General features: G+C 43.7%; 1 protein-coding gene across 17 annotated transcripts in view; it reads right to left on the bottom strand.

Annotated features, from left to right (window-relative positions):
• Positions 1-202: 202 nt before the first annotated feature.
• Csnk1g1 (casein kinase 1, gamma 1) overlaps positions 203-14874 on the bottom strand; it is a 136048-nt gene continuing 121376 nt past the window's right edge. For 9 of the 17 annotated variants that reach the window (XM_017313273.2, XM_011242709.2, XM_011242704.2 and 6 more), the window contains 3 exons: positions 12873-12979; positions 10145-10168; positions 203-5641 (listed from right to left, as the gene is read on the bottom strand). In XM_017313273.2, coding sequence (XP_017168762.1) covers positions 5587-5641; positions 10145-10168; positions 12873-12979 — 186 coding nt within the window. In that variant the 3' untranslated portion in view covers positions 203-5586. Of the gene's footprint in view, positions 5642-10144; positions 10169-12872; positions 12980-13894; positions 14594-14874 lie in introns of those variants that run through there. The other 8 variants (XR_003947839.1, XM_030244228.1, XM_011242708.2 and 5 more) reach the window with 3 other exon arrangements.

Raw genomic sequence — 14874 nt, 5'->3', positions numbered from 1 at the left:
CAGCAAGCACCTTTCCCCTTTGCACCATTCTGCTGTCCTGGAATATTTTAAAAGTCGGAGGAGATGAGAGGGCAATATTCAGTTCAGTCAGGCAGAGTACCAAGATACCAGACATTTTTGTTTAAGAGACGTGTTGATTCCCATCAGCCAGATTCTTAGAACTGAACCAGGAGACTAAAAACCAGCTAATGAAACAAGGAAGTAAAAGTAGCCAAGAAAGGTAGGACATTTTATTTTACATACAAAAAGGGTGCAAACTAAGTCCTTCCCTCCCCAGGGGGAAGAGGTATACTTAAAGATCACATTTGTGTTGTCACGGTGCCCTATGAAATGGGCTACTCTGAGATAACATATCCAGACCCACAGTCCATTTTCTCCAAAGGCTAGTTCCTCTGCAAAGGAGTCTTTTCCAACGGTGTTCAAATCTGTCTACTGGAGGAAACATTTCAAATACACTTGAAATTGACATTCATTTAAAAAATACTACAATTTTACTTTTCACAGCTGTGTTTTTTTTTTGACCAGTGCCAGGGATTATGAAATATTACATATCTTTTAAAAAGTAGAAAAAAAGGGCATTTAACAATAACTAGACACATCCACACATGAATTAAAACTGATTCCCACATCATCTACTTAAAAAAAAAACCTGCAACCAACATCCTAACATCTTCTAAAGAGTACAATGGGTAAAACTTAAGAGACAAACAATAAATTAGAAGAGTGTAATACATCCAATGGGAATTGCTGCATCAACATTACTTTCCATTGGAGAGTTATAGCATTTTTGGTTTCATCTTTCCTGTCATTCTCTGCTCTGCCTCAGAGCCAGCTTACTCGCTGGTCTGAGCAGCTCACCGAGATCAGTTCGCAGGAGCTGTGCTGTCTCTGAGAAGAAAGCCCACAAAGCAGAGTGCACACATCCATCTGTGAGTACATGCATCCCCCACGAAATGGCTCATGTCTCCTGAGACATCCTAACAGACTGGGAAGCCTTCTAAAAGGCTTTTGGTGCATGGAGTGGCCTGGGGTTTGGTCTGGAGCTCCTGAAGAGGGGCACCAAAAGGTTTCACCGACCCTGAAAGGTGGGCTTGGGGTAACCAGGACGGCAGCTGTCTGCACACTGCTGAGATGACTACAATGTTTCCTGGCTCTTAGACCTTCAAGATGGTGATGGCACCAGAAAAAGATTGGGGAGGGGGATAATTCTGTCCATACAACTGAGGTTTCTTTATAAGATCAAGTTTGGTAACTGAACTAGAGATATATGGAGTGCATATTCACTTTTTTCCCTTGATAATCTGATCTATAAATACTGGAGTGGGTTTCCTGGTTGTTTTGTTTTTCTGAGAAAATATTTCAACTACTATTGCCTATATTCAGGGATCTACTTACTATTTTGAATACATTAAGAACTCTATTCTTCTGTACTTAGTTACTTGCAAAAGTAGGAAAAAACACCTTCAGACTGGTGATTGGATCAGAGACTCCCAGGACTGGTGATGAAAACACTGCTCAAAACTTACAAACTCACAGAAGGGCCATGGTGGCCTCTTCCTTTTCATAATCAAAAAACAAACCACCTTAAAACAAAGTTGCCTGATAAACAAAGGAATTCTAATTTGATTCCTACCAACCCATCATGGGGAAGGCTGGAGTCATTGGCCATCAACCTCTACCTGGACTTCCTTGAAGTCTGCAAAATCAAGAAATCCAGAGATAAGTGCTCATCACCCACATGGCCAATCCAGATGGGTACCTAGTTATTCTGGCTCCCTGAGGGTCTCTGGAATCAACCTGCCCACCTGGGGCAATCGAGGGATGGTGGCAGTGGCCTGGCAAAGGCAATGTTGGTTATATGACCATGCAAACTCCTGGTCTTCAAATTCAGGTCATGGTATGACCGACCGACACTAGACAAAGCATCATCAGAACAACTAAATAGACATGAAAAACTGGTCTCACTTATGAACATGGAAGAGGTGGCTGGGACACAGGAGCCATATGGGCTTGGGAGGGATGGGTCAAGAGAAATTAAGACCAAGTTCCTTTGAGGAAATGCTTCCTAGGCGCCTGTGGACTTATTCTTGAGAAATGCAGCCATACTAGCTCAACATGGAGGGGAATGAATTATCTTTTACATTTTTTTTTTTAAATTAAGGCTATGATCCTTAGCAACCACTTTAACATAGCATACTTCTGGCAATTCAAGTGGTTGCTAACATTGAACATCAACACTAAATAAGCACTACAGCACACTTTCCTTCTGAACTAAACTGGAAGTTATTTTACAGAAGATGTACACCATCTGGCTAATGGACACGGGGTGCTTCTGAGTTCTTGTCATTCACTAAAAATGAAAAGGAAGTGAACACTTTCAGAAATCTTGGGGACTTGCTGTTTCCTGCAGTTTGTTCCAATCGAAATGGGACTTTTAACTGGAGACTTACCTAGTCGCCTGACTCAGACATCTTCACAGACCCTGTTTGCTCCTGGACAGACCCGAAGTAGAAGAATGTTAAGGCAGTCATGAGTGTTCACCAGCTGCTGGGACATTCAGTGCAGCCTTGGGGGCAGTCTGGAGCAAGAATTCTGAAAATCCACTTATATGACTGAACACTTTACACCCTGGTGTAACCCTGGCCTGGCTGGACCTCAGTCTGCTCAAACTGCAATGTCTCAAGGACAGCAAAGCTCGAGGAAACTCCAGATAGTACAGTATCAAATGCCTGCTGTCTCAAGTGTCGGGTGAGATGGAGCAAGTGGACCTGGATGCAAGGAGATGGAGGGGGTTGCCTGTGCCCGAGGATCTGCTGAGCTTGCAGTCAGGCAGGTAAAAGAAGCAGGGATGTGCATGAAGCCTCAAGTGCTGGGCTGGGGGTGGGGGCTGAAATGATGAGAAGAGTGTTTTGGGGGAATTTAGTTCTATTTTAACTTTAAGGAAGATGAGAATTCCTCAGGTTTGGGATCACCTTGGCGTGTCACTGGCCTTGAAAGGATCACCACCACCCTGCACGTTAAAGGGACCTTTGCTACAAAACCCAAATACCTAGTAAGGGATTTGTGGGTGCTGGAGGGTGCCAACAGTGCATTAGGAAGGACACTCCCCCACATACACAAACCACTCAGGTTTAACCCCTCAAGAGCTAGCCTATAAAAATATTTTAAGACAAAAAAGAAGTCTTAAGCCCAGCTGCAGGGCATCCCACCCTGCAGCCAAGCTGGTCACTGCCTTTACTTTACCTTGGAAGCAGGGTGGGGGAGGCACTTAGTAGGGCAGAGAGTGCCAGGTTGCCACCATTTCCTGGGATAAAGACTTTTAAGTTTCTGTAGGGGAAGTCAGAGTTGCCCACATGCCAAATGAGGGACTGTATAAATGTTAGTGATGAGCTTTAACTACTATATAGTAAAAAGGAAGCAAATCCTAACACTCCAACTCCTTATGGGGAAGGGGTCTGACCTGACTTCTCCCTGCCACTCTGATTCACAGACAAAAACATTTCTTGTAAAGAAATGGCCAGGTGGCAATATTTACAAATGCTAACCAGGTTTGAAGTCAGTGAGGAGATTCCCTAGCCACAGTCCAATAGAACAGGTAAGGTGCACAAACTCTGCTTCATTTGATACTAAATTTGATCCATGACCACAAGTGTCCTGACATCTTCCAGTCCAGTCCTCTACATATAAAAGCAAAGAGTTCTGTGCTGTACTAAGTCACTAGCCACTGCTCTCGGTGGTTAGTTCTTTATACCCAAACACAAGACCTCTTTACCCACGTGAATAAGCCTTTTTGCCACAACTAGCATAAGAAGTTACTATCTGGAAATGCCACTAATCTCAAATAAAATAGAACATGGGAGGAGTAACCCCACACACTGTTAACTGTGCAACCAGTGATGCTTCACCGTAGCAGATAGAGTGTGTACCGGGGAAAACATGCTAAGATATGTGGTCATACTGTCTGGACAGTCTCTGTTCGATTGTTTAGATAAAATTTTAGACCTTTCATTACAGTTTCCTTTTCCCTGGAATTTCCTAGCACCAACCAATCTTACCTTCTCTGCTTGCAGCAGCCCCATGTACCACGTTCTAAGCCTGTTGCTATGGATATGCTCCAAAATTATCACAGGCATGGTTTCTAAGGCAGACTGACCCACATGTTCTAGCTCACTTCAGGCAGACAGAAAATATTTTCTTTTCCTGGCCCTAGGATGCTGCATCCTGAGACTCCTCTGGCAGTTGGAAGGCAAATGTGGTGCCTTCTTTTGTCCACTACTGGCAATACGGTGGTGGGTGTTTAGTCACTAATTTTGTCCCCCGAGTCAACAGAAAGTCACATGGCTATCTAGTAGGAAGTCCCTGGCAGTGGAGGAAACAGAAATTTGCTTTGTTGTTGTTGTTCAGTATCTCCTCTCTGAGACGAGGTGCCTTCTGGTTGGTCACAGTCTGGCTCGGTGCTCATCCCACGGGCTCAGGAGCTGGGCTCAAGCTCTGGGCTGATTGATTAGGTCTGGGCTGATTGATTAGGTCAGGGCTCTGGACTTTTTTCTGCAGCAGAGAAGATGAATGAAAATTCAAGTATGTTTCCTTGCCAACCTGAATATTACTCAGGATGACGCAGAGTTTGGCTTCTTCTCTTCCAAGTGCTGCAAATCAGACTCTTTCCATCAAAAATGTCCTCTGGACCCACATTTTCTCTGAATGGCTTGGCTGGCCCATCCCCCTTGAAAAAGAAAAAAAAAAAAAAAACAAACCCCCCAATATAACCAGACACAATATGCATCTGCCATGTTGTTTATAAAATAAAAACAAAAACCCAAAAAACTAAAAGTGCAATAAAGTCAGTTTCCTTTCCTTTGCTCAGAACCACAGGCATATTTTGCTACAGCCCGGAGCAAGGGATCTGCTTGTCAAAAAAGCTAAGAACGCCAACACACAGGGACAGTAGACTGCAGACTGCTCACAGCTTGTGTCCTACAGTGTAACTTCACAGGAGGGAAGGAGGGAGGGAGGAAGGGAAGGACAAAGGAAGGGACCTGAACCCTGTGGCCAGCTGGGCTGAGGGGTTACCCAGGCACAGAGGGAGAGGAAGCCACACTACCAGACACACCTGGGAAGTGGAGAAGTTCTCCAGCCCAGGGCTGTCATCTTCCCCTATCTTCTTGGCCACACCACCAGCTTCTTGATAGAGCCTTTAGCTTAGTAGTTTCTTTATGCTGGAGAGGGTTGAGGATGGTGCAAGAGCCAGGAGTAAAAAGGGGGGAAGAGAATAGTAGTCCTTGAGTTTTTGTGAATGACACCTTCACTGTAAACAATGGGAAGAGAGTCAACCAGATAGCCCAAGGGCAAGCAGTGGAGAAGCAGCAGCTCTGGACCCGCTCAGAGCTCAGACAGAGGGGATTGCCACTGGCCCACTCGGCCCTGGCTGCCTGCACTGGCTCCTTCTGGGGGCATCTGTTTTCTTCTTTTTGGTTTGGATCTCTACCCTCCCCCACAGAGGAGTCCCTTCCAATGAGAAATGGCAGGAGCTGCAGGTGCAATTGGAGCCAGAGTCCCCAGGACTTGAGGACTCCTGGGAGGCACTGGTCACTTGTGTCGCTGGGCTGTCTTCTTCCTTTTCCTCTTAAAGAAACAGCAGCACCTGGAGCACAAGAACATGTTAAGTCAGCCTAGAAGCCTCAGCTCTGAGCAGATCCCTGCCTGCCTCTGCTTACTGCGGGAGATGGGTTTTTTTCCTCCTGGTGCCCACCCACATGGCCGCCCGCCATCTATAGTACACATATACTGGAAGTAGCAGGCATCTGTCAGGAAAGCTAAAGGCAACAGCTGATTTGAGTTGCAGCCACTCTACCAGATCATCAAAATGCTGTTCTCTAGGCATGGCTGCCACAGGCATTCCTGGAAGAAGGGATAAAGGTGGCTTTGTTCTTAGACTAACATCTAACCTAGATACTCCATCTTTGTCTAGAACCAAGATGGAGGGTGCTCAGGGTAACAAAAAAGCAGGTTGCACTGGATGCCCCTTGATACCAGCAGCAGTTCAATGTAGCTCACTGGTCAGTAGGCAAGGAGGCTAAACTGAGACAAATATATCTCACACAAAGTATGAAATCTAGAATCCTGGCAATCACATGATGCCAACAAAAGACTAAGATCCCTTCTACCTTGTTCTTGTCCCCAACATGAGGCCTGGAGTAAGCAGAAGCTCTAGCTCATAAGGGGGTGAACTTTCATCTCCTGACAGCAGCACATGTGCCAAGCATTCCAAGGGGACCAATGCCCGAAGCCCAGGAGCTAATAACCCTCTGGAAACTCTAGTCACAGGGAATTCCCCAAGACTGCCACTGTTCCAGACAGGGTTAGCAACTGGTTTAAGGTAGAGGCTGAGGCCCTGTGGGTGCCATGCCATGGAGGACCAGCCTGTAGAGGAGTGGCAGTGCTGGCGTGCCCTAACTCTGAGGATGCCCTCCTCACCCAGCCTTTGTACCCGGGAGTGTAGCTGTGTACAGGCACTGGAGAAGAGACATTGAGGGCCATGGCAAGGTTGATACAAAGGTATGCTCTGTCCAGAAATGACAAATGGGAAATGAGAAGGGTGGGCAGAAGGCAGAGGATGAGTCAGCGGTGCCAATAATGAAGGGAAGAAAGATGTGAGTAGAGCTCATCTGATGCTTGATCTTTGAAAGAAAACTCGTTCTGAGAAAATTATCTTTAAGTCTCTTCCCTAATCCCTTCAGAGTTGTTTAACATTACTTTTGTTATTTTATATAGATAAGTGTGTTTGCCTGTCTGTATATGTCTGTGTGTCACGTGAGTGCCTGGTGCCATGGAAGCTTGAGGACATCAGATTCGTAGGACTGACTTACAGACAGTCATGAGCTGCTGTGTGGGTGCTGGGAGAAGCGACATATGCTCTGGAGGAGCAGCAAGTGCTCTTCACTGCTGAGCCATCCGCCCAGCCCTGCCTCCCAGAGTTTAGTGAGTAAAAGGGATATCCCTACAGAGACACTACTACTCCCTTCCAATACTCCTACATCAGCCTGCAGCTCTCACCCTCCCTTTAGAACCCTGTGTTACTGTGTTATCTTTTGGTGTTTCTAAGATTTTCATCACTAGAAATCTGGATAAAGTTTCTTTCTTGAAATTTTCTTTTGAGACAAGGACTCATTATTATGTAGCCAAGGCTGGCTTCAAATGTGCAATCCTCTGGCCTCAGCTTCCCAGAGTGGTAGGATTTACCTAGAGGGAGAAAGTTTTCCGGAATGCTGAAATAAACATTTAAATAGATAGCAATTTGAACTTTAAATGCAATTTCAAGCAATTTGAGACAGGAGGTTCTTAAGAGAATTTTAAAATATTTTCTTCAAAATTTGGTCATGGTGATGGTTTTTGTAATTCCAGTGCTTGACAGCTAGAAGAAGGGTCAGAAGTTGAGAGTCATTCTTGGCTACCTATCAAGTTTCAAGTCAACCTGGGCTGTAGGAGACTTTGTCAGCTTGTGTGTATGTGTACTGTCTGCCTCAGCCAGACCTGTGGATCAGTGACATTAGTAAGTGCCATTAATTGGTGTGAACAAAAGTGTCATATATATCTAGAAACTGAATAAATTATTTTAAGTAAAAACTTTTGATTGCTTAAAATAATCCTTAATGAAAACACCAAGGAAGAACTCAAGAAAAGCTGGGCAGTGGTGGCAACGCCTTTAATCCCAGCACTTGGGAGGCAGAGGCAGGCGGATTTCTGAGTTCAAGGTCAGCCTGGTCTACGGAGTGAGTTCTAGGACAGCCAGGGCTACACAGAGAAACCCTGTCTCAAAAAACAAAACAAACAAACAAACAACCCCCCCAAAAAAACCCCACCACCAAAGAAATGGACATTTGTTTTTTAAAAAGTTTTATTCATTTTTATGTGCATGGGTATTTTGTCTACATGTATGTCTATGCACCATGTGTGTGCCTGGTCAGAATAAAGCATTCAGCTCTTGAGACTGGAGTTATAGATGGTTGTTGAGTACCATGTGGGTGTTGAGAAATGAAACTACTTGCTCTGGAAGTGACCTTAACCATTAAGCCATCTCTTTAGTCCCAGCAACTGGGACTTGAATCTGCCAGCTTGAATGTGCACAGTTTAGTATTTAAGCAGACAATTCACGTTTCATGAAGAACCAGGATCTCAACAGTTTCCTGTCAACTATGATTTCTAGTGCGTTTACTAACTCTAAAATCCGTATCTGTTTGTATTCTTGTGTGTGGAGGATCCTAAGAGGATTTTTGTGTTTTCAAATGAAAACACTAAAATAAATAAATAAATAAATAAGTAAGTTTGAAGTACTGGGCCAATTTCCAAATATGCAAAGACTTCTCTTTTACTTCCTACAGGCAATTCAAGGAATCAGCATGCGCTCTGCTCCTGCGGAGTCCCCAGAGTCCACATAGCTGAAGTTGTCATTCAGAGCCAACCATGTTATGCACTTAGAGCCCTGTCCAGCTTCAGCAAGAGTAGAAGCTCTTAATTTTACCAACGAGAGAAAGGAACCCCACAATCTATTCTTGAAGGCTTTGGTTTCTGGGGTGACCACTAGCAAAAGGATCTAGACTGGAGGCCAAATCTGCTGAGTAACTCTATCTAGGTATGTTCCTCTCAGAACAGAATAAGGACAAATGACCAATCCCCTTTATGTCTTCCTTCTAGATGCTCCTTTAAGTGACCAGAAATTATCATGAACCATTACACTCTTTCCAGAGGCCCCTGCCCTAAGCCATCACTTCTTGCTGGGCTGCCATCTCAGCACTCTCCTTTAAGCGGCCCCCTCATGATTTCTCTTCTTTACCATACTTTTTTTCTCCTCCTCTGCTCTAAAATTGGTTCAAGTCCTACTGTGTTCCTTGAGAACTCCCAGTGACTGCTCACTCAGCCTTCTGGAAAAGTCTGTATCTTTTCCCATATGTATGACTCACTTTGCAGCTGGGTGACACCTGTCCTTCCCTGCCATCCCCAATCTCTGAGTTCTATGCACAAGATTGGAAGAACACAGTAGAACCTAAAGTATTTGCAATTGGGATCATGTAACTGACACCTCACAGGAAAAAAAAATAGACCACGACAACATTAGATTACACAGACACATGAATAGACCCAATGTCCTCTTTGAAACTATCAATGCTATTTTCCTAAAACCCAGCTCTTCACTTCAATAACATATCTGTTTCTAGGTAAACCCCTGTGGACAATCTGACGTAGACAGTTGAGGTTTAGAAACCAGGGCCCAATCCAGTCACTGAAAACATTTTCAGAATGAAGTAGTCAGAATCCAGCAGGCCATTATCACAGGGCAGGGTAGGATTTTGTGTGTGCAGAGTGTGGAAGGGAACAAAAAGTTCCCAACATGAATCTCTCGGGGATTTCCTCCTAAATCCCATATTTCCTACGTTTATATTAAAGAAGCCTTTCCTGGAAGAAAAGACAGGCTTCCATATTTCTGTCAGCCCCTAACCCACTATCCTCTCACAAAAGAATAAAGGTATAAAAGGCAACAAAACAAACAAACAAACAAACAAACAAACAAAGAAAAAAATCCAGCAATGTCCAATCAACAACAAAATGTAGATCTTTCCCTCAAGGAGTTCTTTTTAGAGACTCTGACTATAGATGAAAAAACTAACCAAAATCAACAAGAAATTCAGTAAGGAACTTATGGATTCCTCCAGTCTATTTATATGTTAGAAAACAAGTTGCCAAAGGTGAAATTAATTACCTGGTGATAACATTGTTTTATGGTTATTAAAACATCTAAAATCGTATCTTTCTAACCTTGGTTCCTCCTGCTTTAGTAATAACTTGGGGAGAAAAATTTGGAAAGAAGTTCATTCAACTTAAAAAAAAGAAAGAGTTAAGACTGGATACTGTGAGATACTGTTGTTAGTAAGAGGGGGCAGTGATAAATGAGGTGAGTTTGAAAGAAGAGGAAAAGAGTGATCTCTGGGTTCAAGGCCTGCCCCATCCCACCTTGTAGACCTAACTTCCCTAGTCTGGGTGGCTAACACATAAGAAAGTATATGTATCCATTCAGTATTTCTAAGGCTTTGCCAATCCCAGTCTAGTCTGGTCCACTCCCCTTTCATGTGGACTGGAGAGAGGGACTCACCACAGGTTGAGCATTTTCAGGCAGCTACAGAGTATATAAAGAGAAAAACATAGAAAAGAGAGAGAGAGAGAGAGAGAGAGAGAGAGAGAGAGAGAGAGAGAGAGAGAGGTATTAGTCCACAGGTGAGATGGAAGTGACTCCCTGTGAGCCATGCAAACATGCAGTATGTGTCTGTGTTTAGTTTCCCCCAGCTGAGGGAGAGCAAGCCACTTGGTCTTCACATGTAAGAGAGGGGCAGATGCCTGACAGAAACATTAATGTGGGAGCTGAATCTCAGGGGAATGCAAAACAAAAAGAGCTAGTGGAAGCCTCAGGTGGGCTTTCCAGGGCAACTTCCAGGAAGGCAGCAGGGGAAGGAGCAAATGATTCTGGCTTGTGAACCACATGGTTCCCACACCACGTCTTCCACAATGTTCAGCTAACTTCCCTACTGCAATTAGAGAAGCAGCAACTAGCACTTAGGTATTCTTACAGGAAGGAAAAGTTTAAGAGATACTTTATCCTATTAGATGAGGGAATACACTGCTTGGGTATAACCACCAAAGAATAATCTAAATTCTAATTACACTAATTCTCAGGAGAAATTGGGCCCACAATTGTCAAAAAAAAAATAGACCTAAATATCATTTGCCCTTACCACTCTTTCAACCACACTTCAACAGGCTCCATGAACGAATGGTACCACAGCCTTGTGCAATGAGGGGTTGTTTGGGACACCTTAGGTCTCTCCAGCTTTGACTTTTCCATTAAAATCAGCTAGTGAATATATGGCTACTGTGTTCCTAATCCATATATACCAACATACATATACCACAGACACATGGCTGAGCCTTGACAATTCCCTAGGCAAGATGTATTGATAGCTCATGAAATCACTACCAGAACCAGTATACAAAATGCCCCAAGCACAGGGTTTGCGTGACATTTGGTCAAAGATAACTACTCTTTTGTAGTTTCTATAATTTTCAGAAGGCCTCAATCTGGAGTTGGAGGCAAGAAGTACAGTGGTCCTGTCTGCTAAACGGGAAGGCGCTGCCTCTCTAATAGTCTAGTGTTCAGAATATGACAGAACAGAACACAACAGGTTGAGCTCTTTCTGCATGGATGACCTCCATCTTTCACACTGGACACAAACACCACACTCACATACATAGTGTACACATTTACCCAACATGAAATGAAAAGGTCCAAAATATAAATCTATTTAGGGCCCAATACTAAAGTTCATTTGAATTAGAGTCAGATCTTAACTTCTAAAAAGACAGGTACAAATGTGAAATGGGAAAATGTGTGGCTGTCTTTCAAAGTGTGCAGAGTGTGATGGTTCCAATCTTGGCTGCACATTAGAATTCCCCGAACTCTTAAATATATTCATTATCACACTAGGTATTAATAAATTAGCCTCAAATATCTGAGGCCATGCAGAAGTATCTGTATTTTCTAACATATTCTCGGTGATTCCAAAGTGCAGCCAAGGGTGAGAGTTCAGAAAGTGGGAATATTATATAATTTATTGAGAATGGCAGAAAAAAATTATAAGCACTATTAAAATCTCCCAAGCCCCTAAGAAAGGACCATGTTTAATTACTAAAAATAGTCTCCTGCTGGCATTACTTTCCCAGCCAACCCCTTGTCTACAGGTATCAACAAGATAGAGCTGAAGTCACACGTGATGCTTTAACCCGCTGAGCAGGAAAAGACCTTTTGAAGGCCAAGTAAGCTCACCAAAGAGAAGGGCAGGTATACAACCATGCAAAGTACATCTCGAAGAAAAACCACAATGTGTGGTGACCCTGACTGATGCCCAGAGGTGTAAACATGTCCTCCTTTGTGCTAAAAAATATTTTGCTTGCCCCAGAGAAAACATCTGGACACTGAATGTTCTCAAAGAGCTTCAAAGAAAGGTCAGGATTGGCAGGAGTTACTGTCTCATGTTTCTCTAGCTTTCCCTACCTGTTATCTTCTTGGGAGTTTAAACTTGGATCTTAGTTTGGGATAAGGAAAAAGAAGAAGTGGCAGAAATGCTGTTTGTGCAGCAGAGTCAGCATCACCTTCTAGCCCAGAACTCAAGAGTTTAAACACAGACCATGCAGAAAGCACCAAGGGGCTAGTGGAGAGCACAGCAGACAGGCGCATGCAAGAGAAGCAGAGGAGGCGAGGAACTGCCTTGTTTCCTTGGAATTAGGGCTACTCCTTTGCCGTCCCAAGATTCTTGTATTCACAAGCACAATGGTTTTGCCTGTACTTAGGTTTTTTGAGCTCAGACTGTCTGAAAGTCAGCAAACGCCTGCCAAACCCTTTTACTCAGGACCATCCATCGGGAATGGTTAGGCAACAACTAAAAGTGTAATACTGTACACCATGGCCCACTGTCTAACATTTTTTTCTCTGTAATCCACAGGGAGCAGGAAGCTCCAGGACCTCTAAGAAACTCATGACTACGATCTATTGTACCATTCTTTTAGTTTTCTATGTCTTTTGCCTTCAGCAGACTAGAAAAATGTAACTTATCTGTCCAGAAATAGGAGCTAAAAAGGGTGGCAGCAACCTTAATGCACCATGCAGGAAAAAAAAAAAAAAAAAAAAAAAAAGGTCAGAAGAAGCAAACCATGGACATAAGCATGAATCCAGTCCATGACGAGCAGCACACAGAGGAGGCAGAAGTTTCCAGCCCACAAGGAGACAACCCTTTTAAAGACAAGACAACCCCTTTGAAAGATGAACGTACTTAGCTTCCTCCACTACCTCCACTTCGGCATGAGCTGTGATTGGTGCATTGGAGTGAGCTCCAGTGGGGTCATCGACATTCAGCTCTCCATTGGTTGAGCTAACCACCTGAAACAGAGACAGACGTCCATAAACACCACGGTCATGTGGAGCACCTGCTACCACCAGAGCAGATTAAGAGAGATTAGGTCTCAAAGTACAGCCAGGCAGGTGTCGACTGTGTGTTTACTTGGGTTGAGGGAGTACTGTCCTGATTTAGAGAGGGCTCCTAGACCTCTATCACGTCAGAACTCTTAACTCAATGATATAATCATTGACAACTACTTTCATACTGAATGCCTACTTTGTGGCTAGCACTTTGCTACACTGTATGTTTAACTTTAATCCTTCAAACCTCTTACTCAATATGTCACAACTATTTGTGTGTGTGTGTGTGTGATATCACTCTTGAGGAGCTTTCCATCATATTTTGGGTCAGGGTCTTTCACTGGGACATGCAGGTTGCTGATTAGGCTAGGCTGGCCTGTGAAACTCAGAGATTCCCAAGTTTCTACTTCCCCAGTGCTGGGATTACAACAAGGGAAGCTACCACTAGTAGTCTTGGGGATAATAAAACAAACAACCAACAACAACAACAACAATAAAACACCCCAAAACAAAAATCACCAACCCCCACCCCAAATAAAATAAAATAAAAAACCCAAACAAAACAAAATAACCCAACAACAACCAAACAAAACTCAAACAAACCACATGTTCTAGGGCTCCAACTGAGATCCTCATGTTGCCAGCAAGAACTTCACCAACTGACCTATCCTCCCTGGCTCAGTTACTTACAACAAAACCAAGCAAGTCATACTGATGTGTAGGTAAGTGTGAAGGGGCAGCCTTAAGTGCCACAGTGTGCACGTGGGACTGGAGGACAGCCTGACGGAGGCGTCGCTCACCCTATACCACGTGTTTCCTTGCAGCTGAGCATCAGGCTTGCTGTGCACTGCATTTGCCCACTGCGCCATCTTGCTATCCCCAGCACTAATTATTCTTTTTTTTAATGGATGAGAACTCTACACAATGACTTAACCAAGGGTTAAGTTAGAGTCTGTGTGCATGTATGGCTTCCACCTGTTGGCCCACAGATTCTCTCATTTTTCAAAAATGTGTATAGCTCTGTATTAAAAAAATAACTGTGCAGCTAACTTCTGAAGATTAACTCATTCTGCCTCCTTGATCACGGTGGGCAAATTCTACTACTCTCAGTTTGTTACATTATATAATTATATAGTTTAGGTAATAATGGCTTTAAAATATTCTAAAAGGAAACCAAGAGTGGGCACCAGAAACCATAAATAATCATACTTTCTTTTGGAAATTTCTTCAAGGCTTTCAGCACTGGTTTGAAGTTACTCAAACAAGACTGCTACACTCCCTCTGGTGAGAGGAAGGACGGTAAGGACAAACTTCCCTTGGAAAACAAGTCTTATTTCAATGGCCTTTATTTCAGGTTCACTGTCATCCCACTGCTCACTGATGGTCCCCGAACTGTCAGTGAAGGCTGTCTCCCACTCCTGACATCTGGTTAGTGTGGACCCGGTCAGGCTTGGCTTGCTGTGCGGCTGCTTCTGCCACCTGCTTTCATTCCCAGCACATGATTCCTGCTTATGTGGGTGCTGGCGAGTGGGAAAAGGGGCCCAGCACAAACCACTCTGCTGTTAAAGATCTTGGCTGAAACATGGGAGAGAACCACAAAATAGGATAAATGGTTCAGACAGCTTATGCTACTGGGTAAGTAACTTCACCTATCTGAGACTTCTTACAGACTGATGGGAAGCTTATAAAGTAACGAACGGGGCAGAACTGGGTATGACACCTTTATACAATGCTGGAGGAAGTTAAAAAAAAAAAAAGGAAGAGCAGTGTTCTAAAATCAGGCAGCCATGGGTTTGGAATCTAGCTTTACTGGCTAAGGATGCCTGGGCAAGATCTTTGATCTTTCTATACCTCAG

The sequence above is a fragment of the Mus musculus genome, chromosome 9, assembly GCF_000001635.26.
Source record: "Mus musculus strain C57BL/6J chromosome 9, GRCm38.p6 C57BL/6J".
NCBI classification, from domain to species: domain Eukaryota; kingdom Metazoa; phylum Chordata; class Mammalia; order Rodentia; family Muridae; genus Mus; species Mus musculus.
This window is presented reverse-complemented; position numbering and strand designations above follow the sequence as displayed.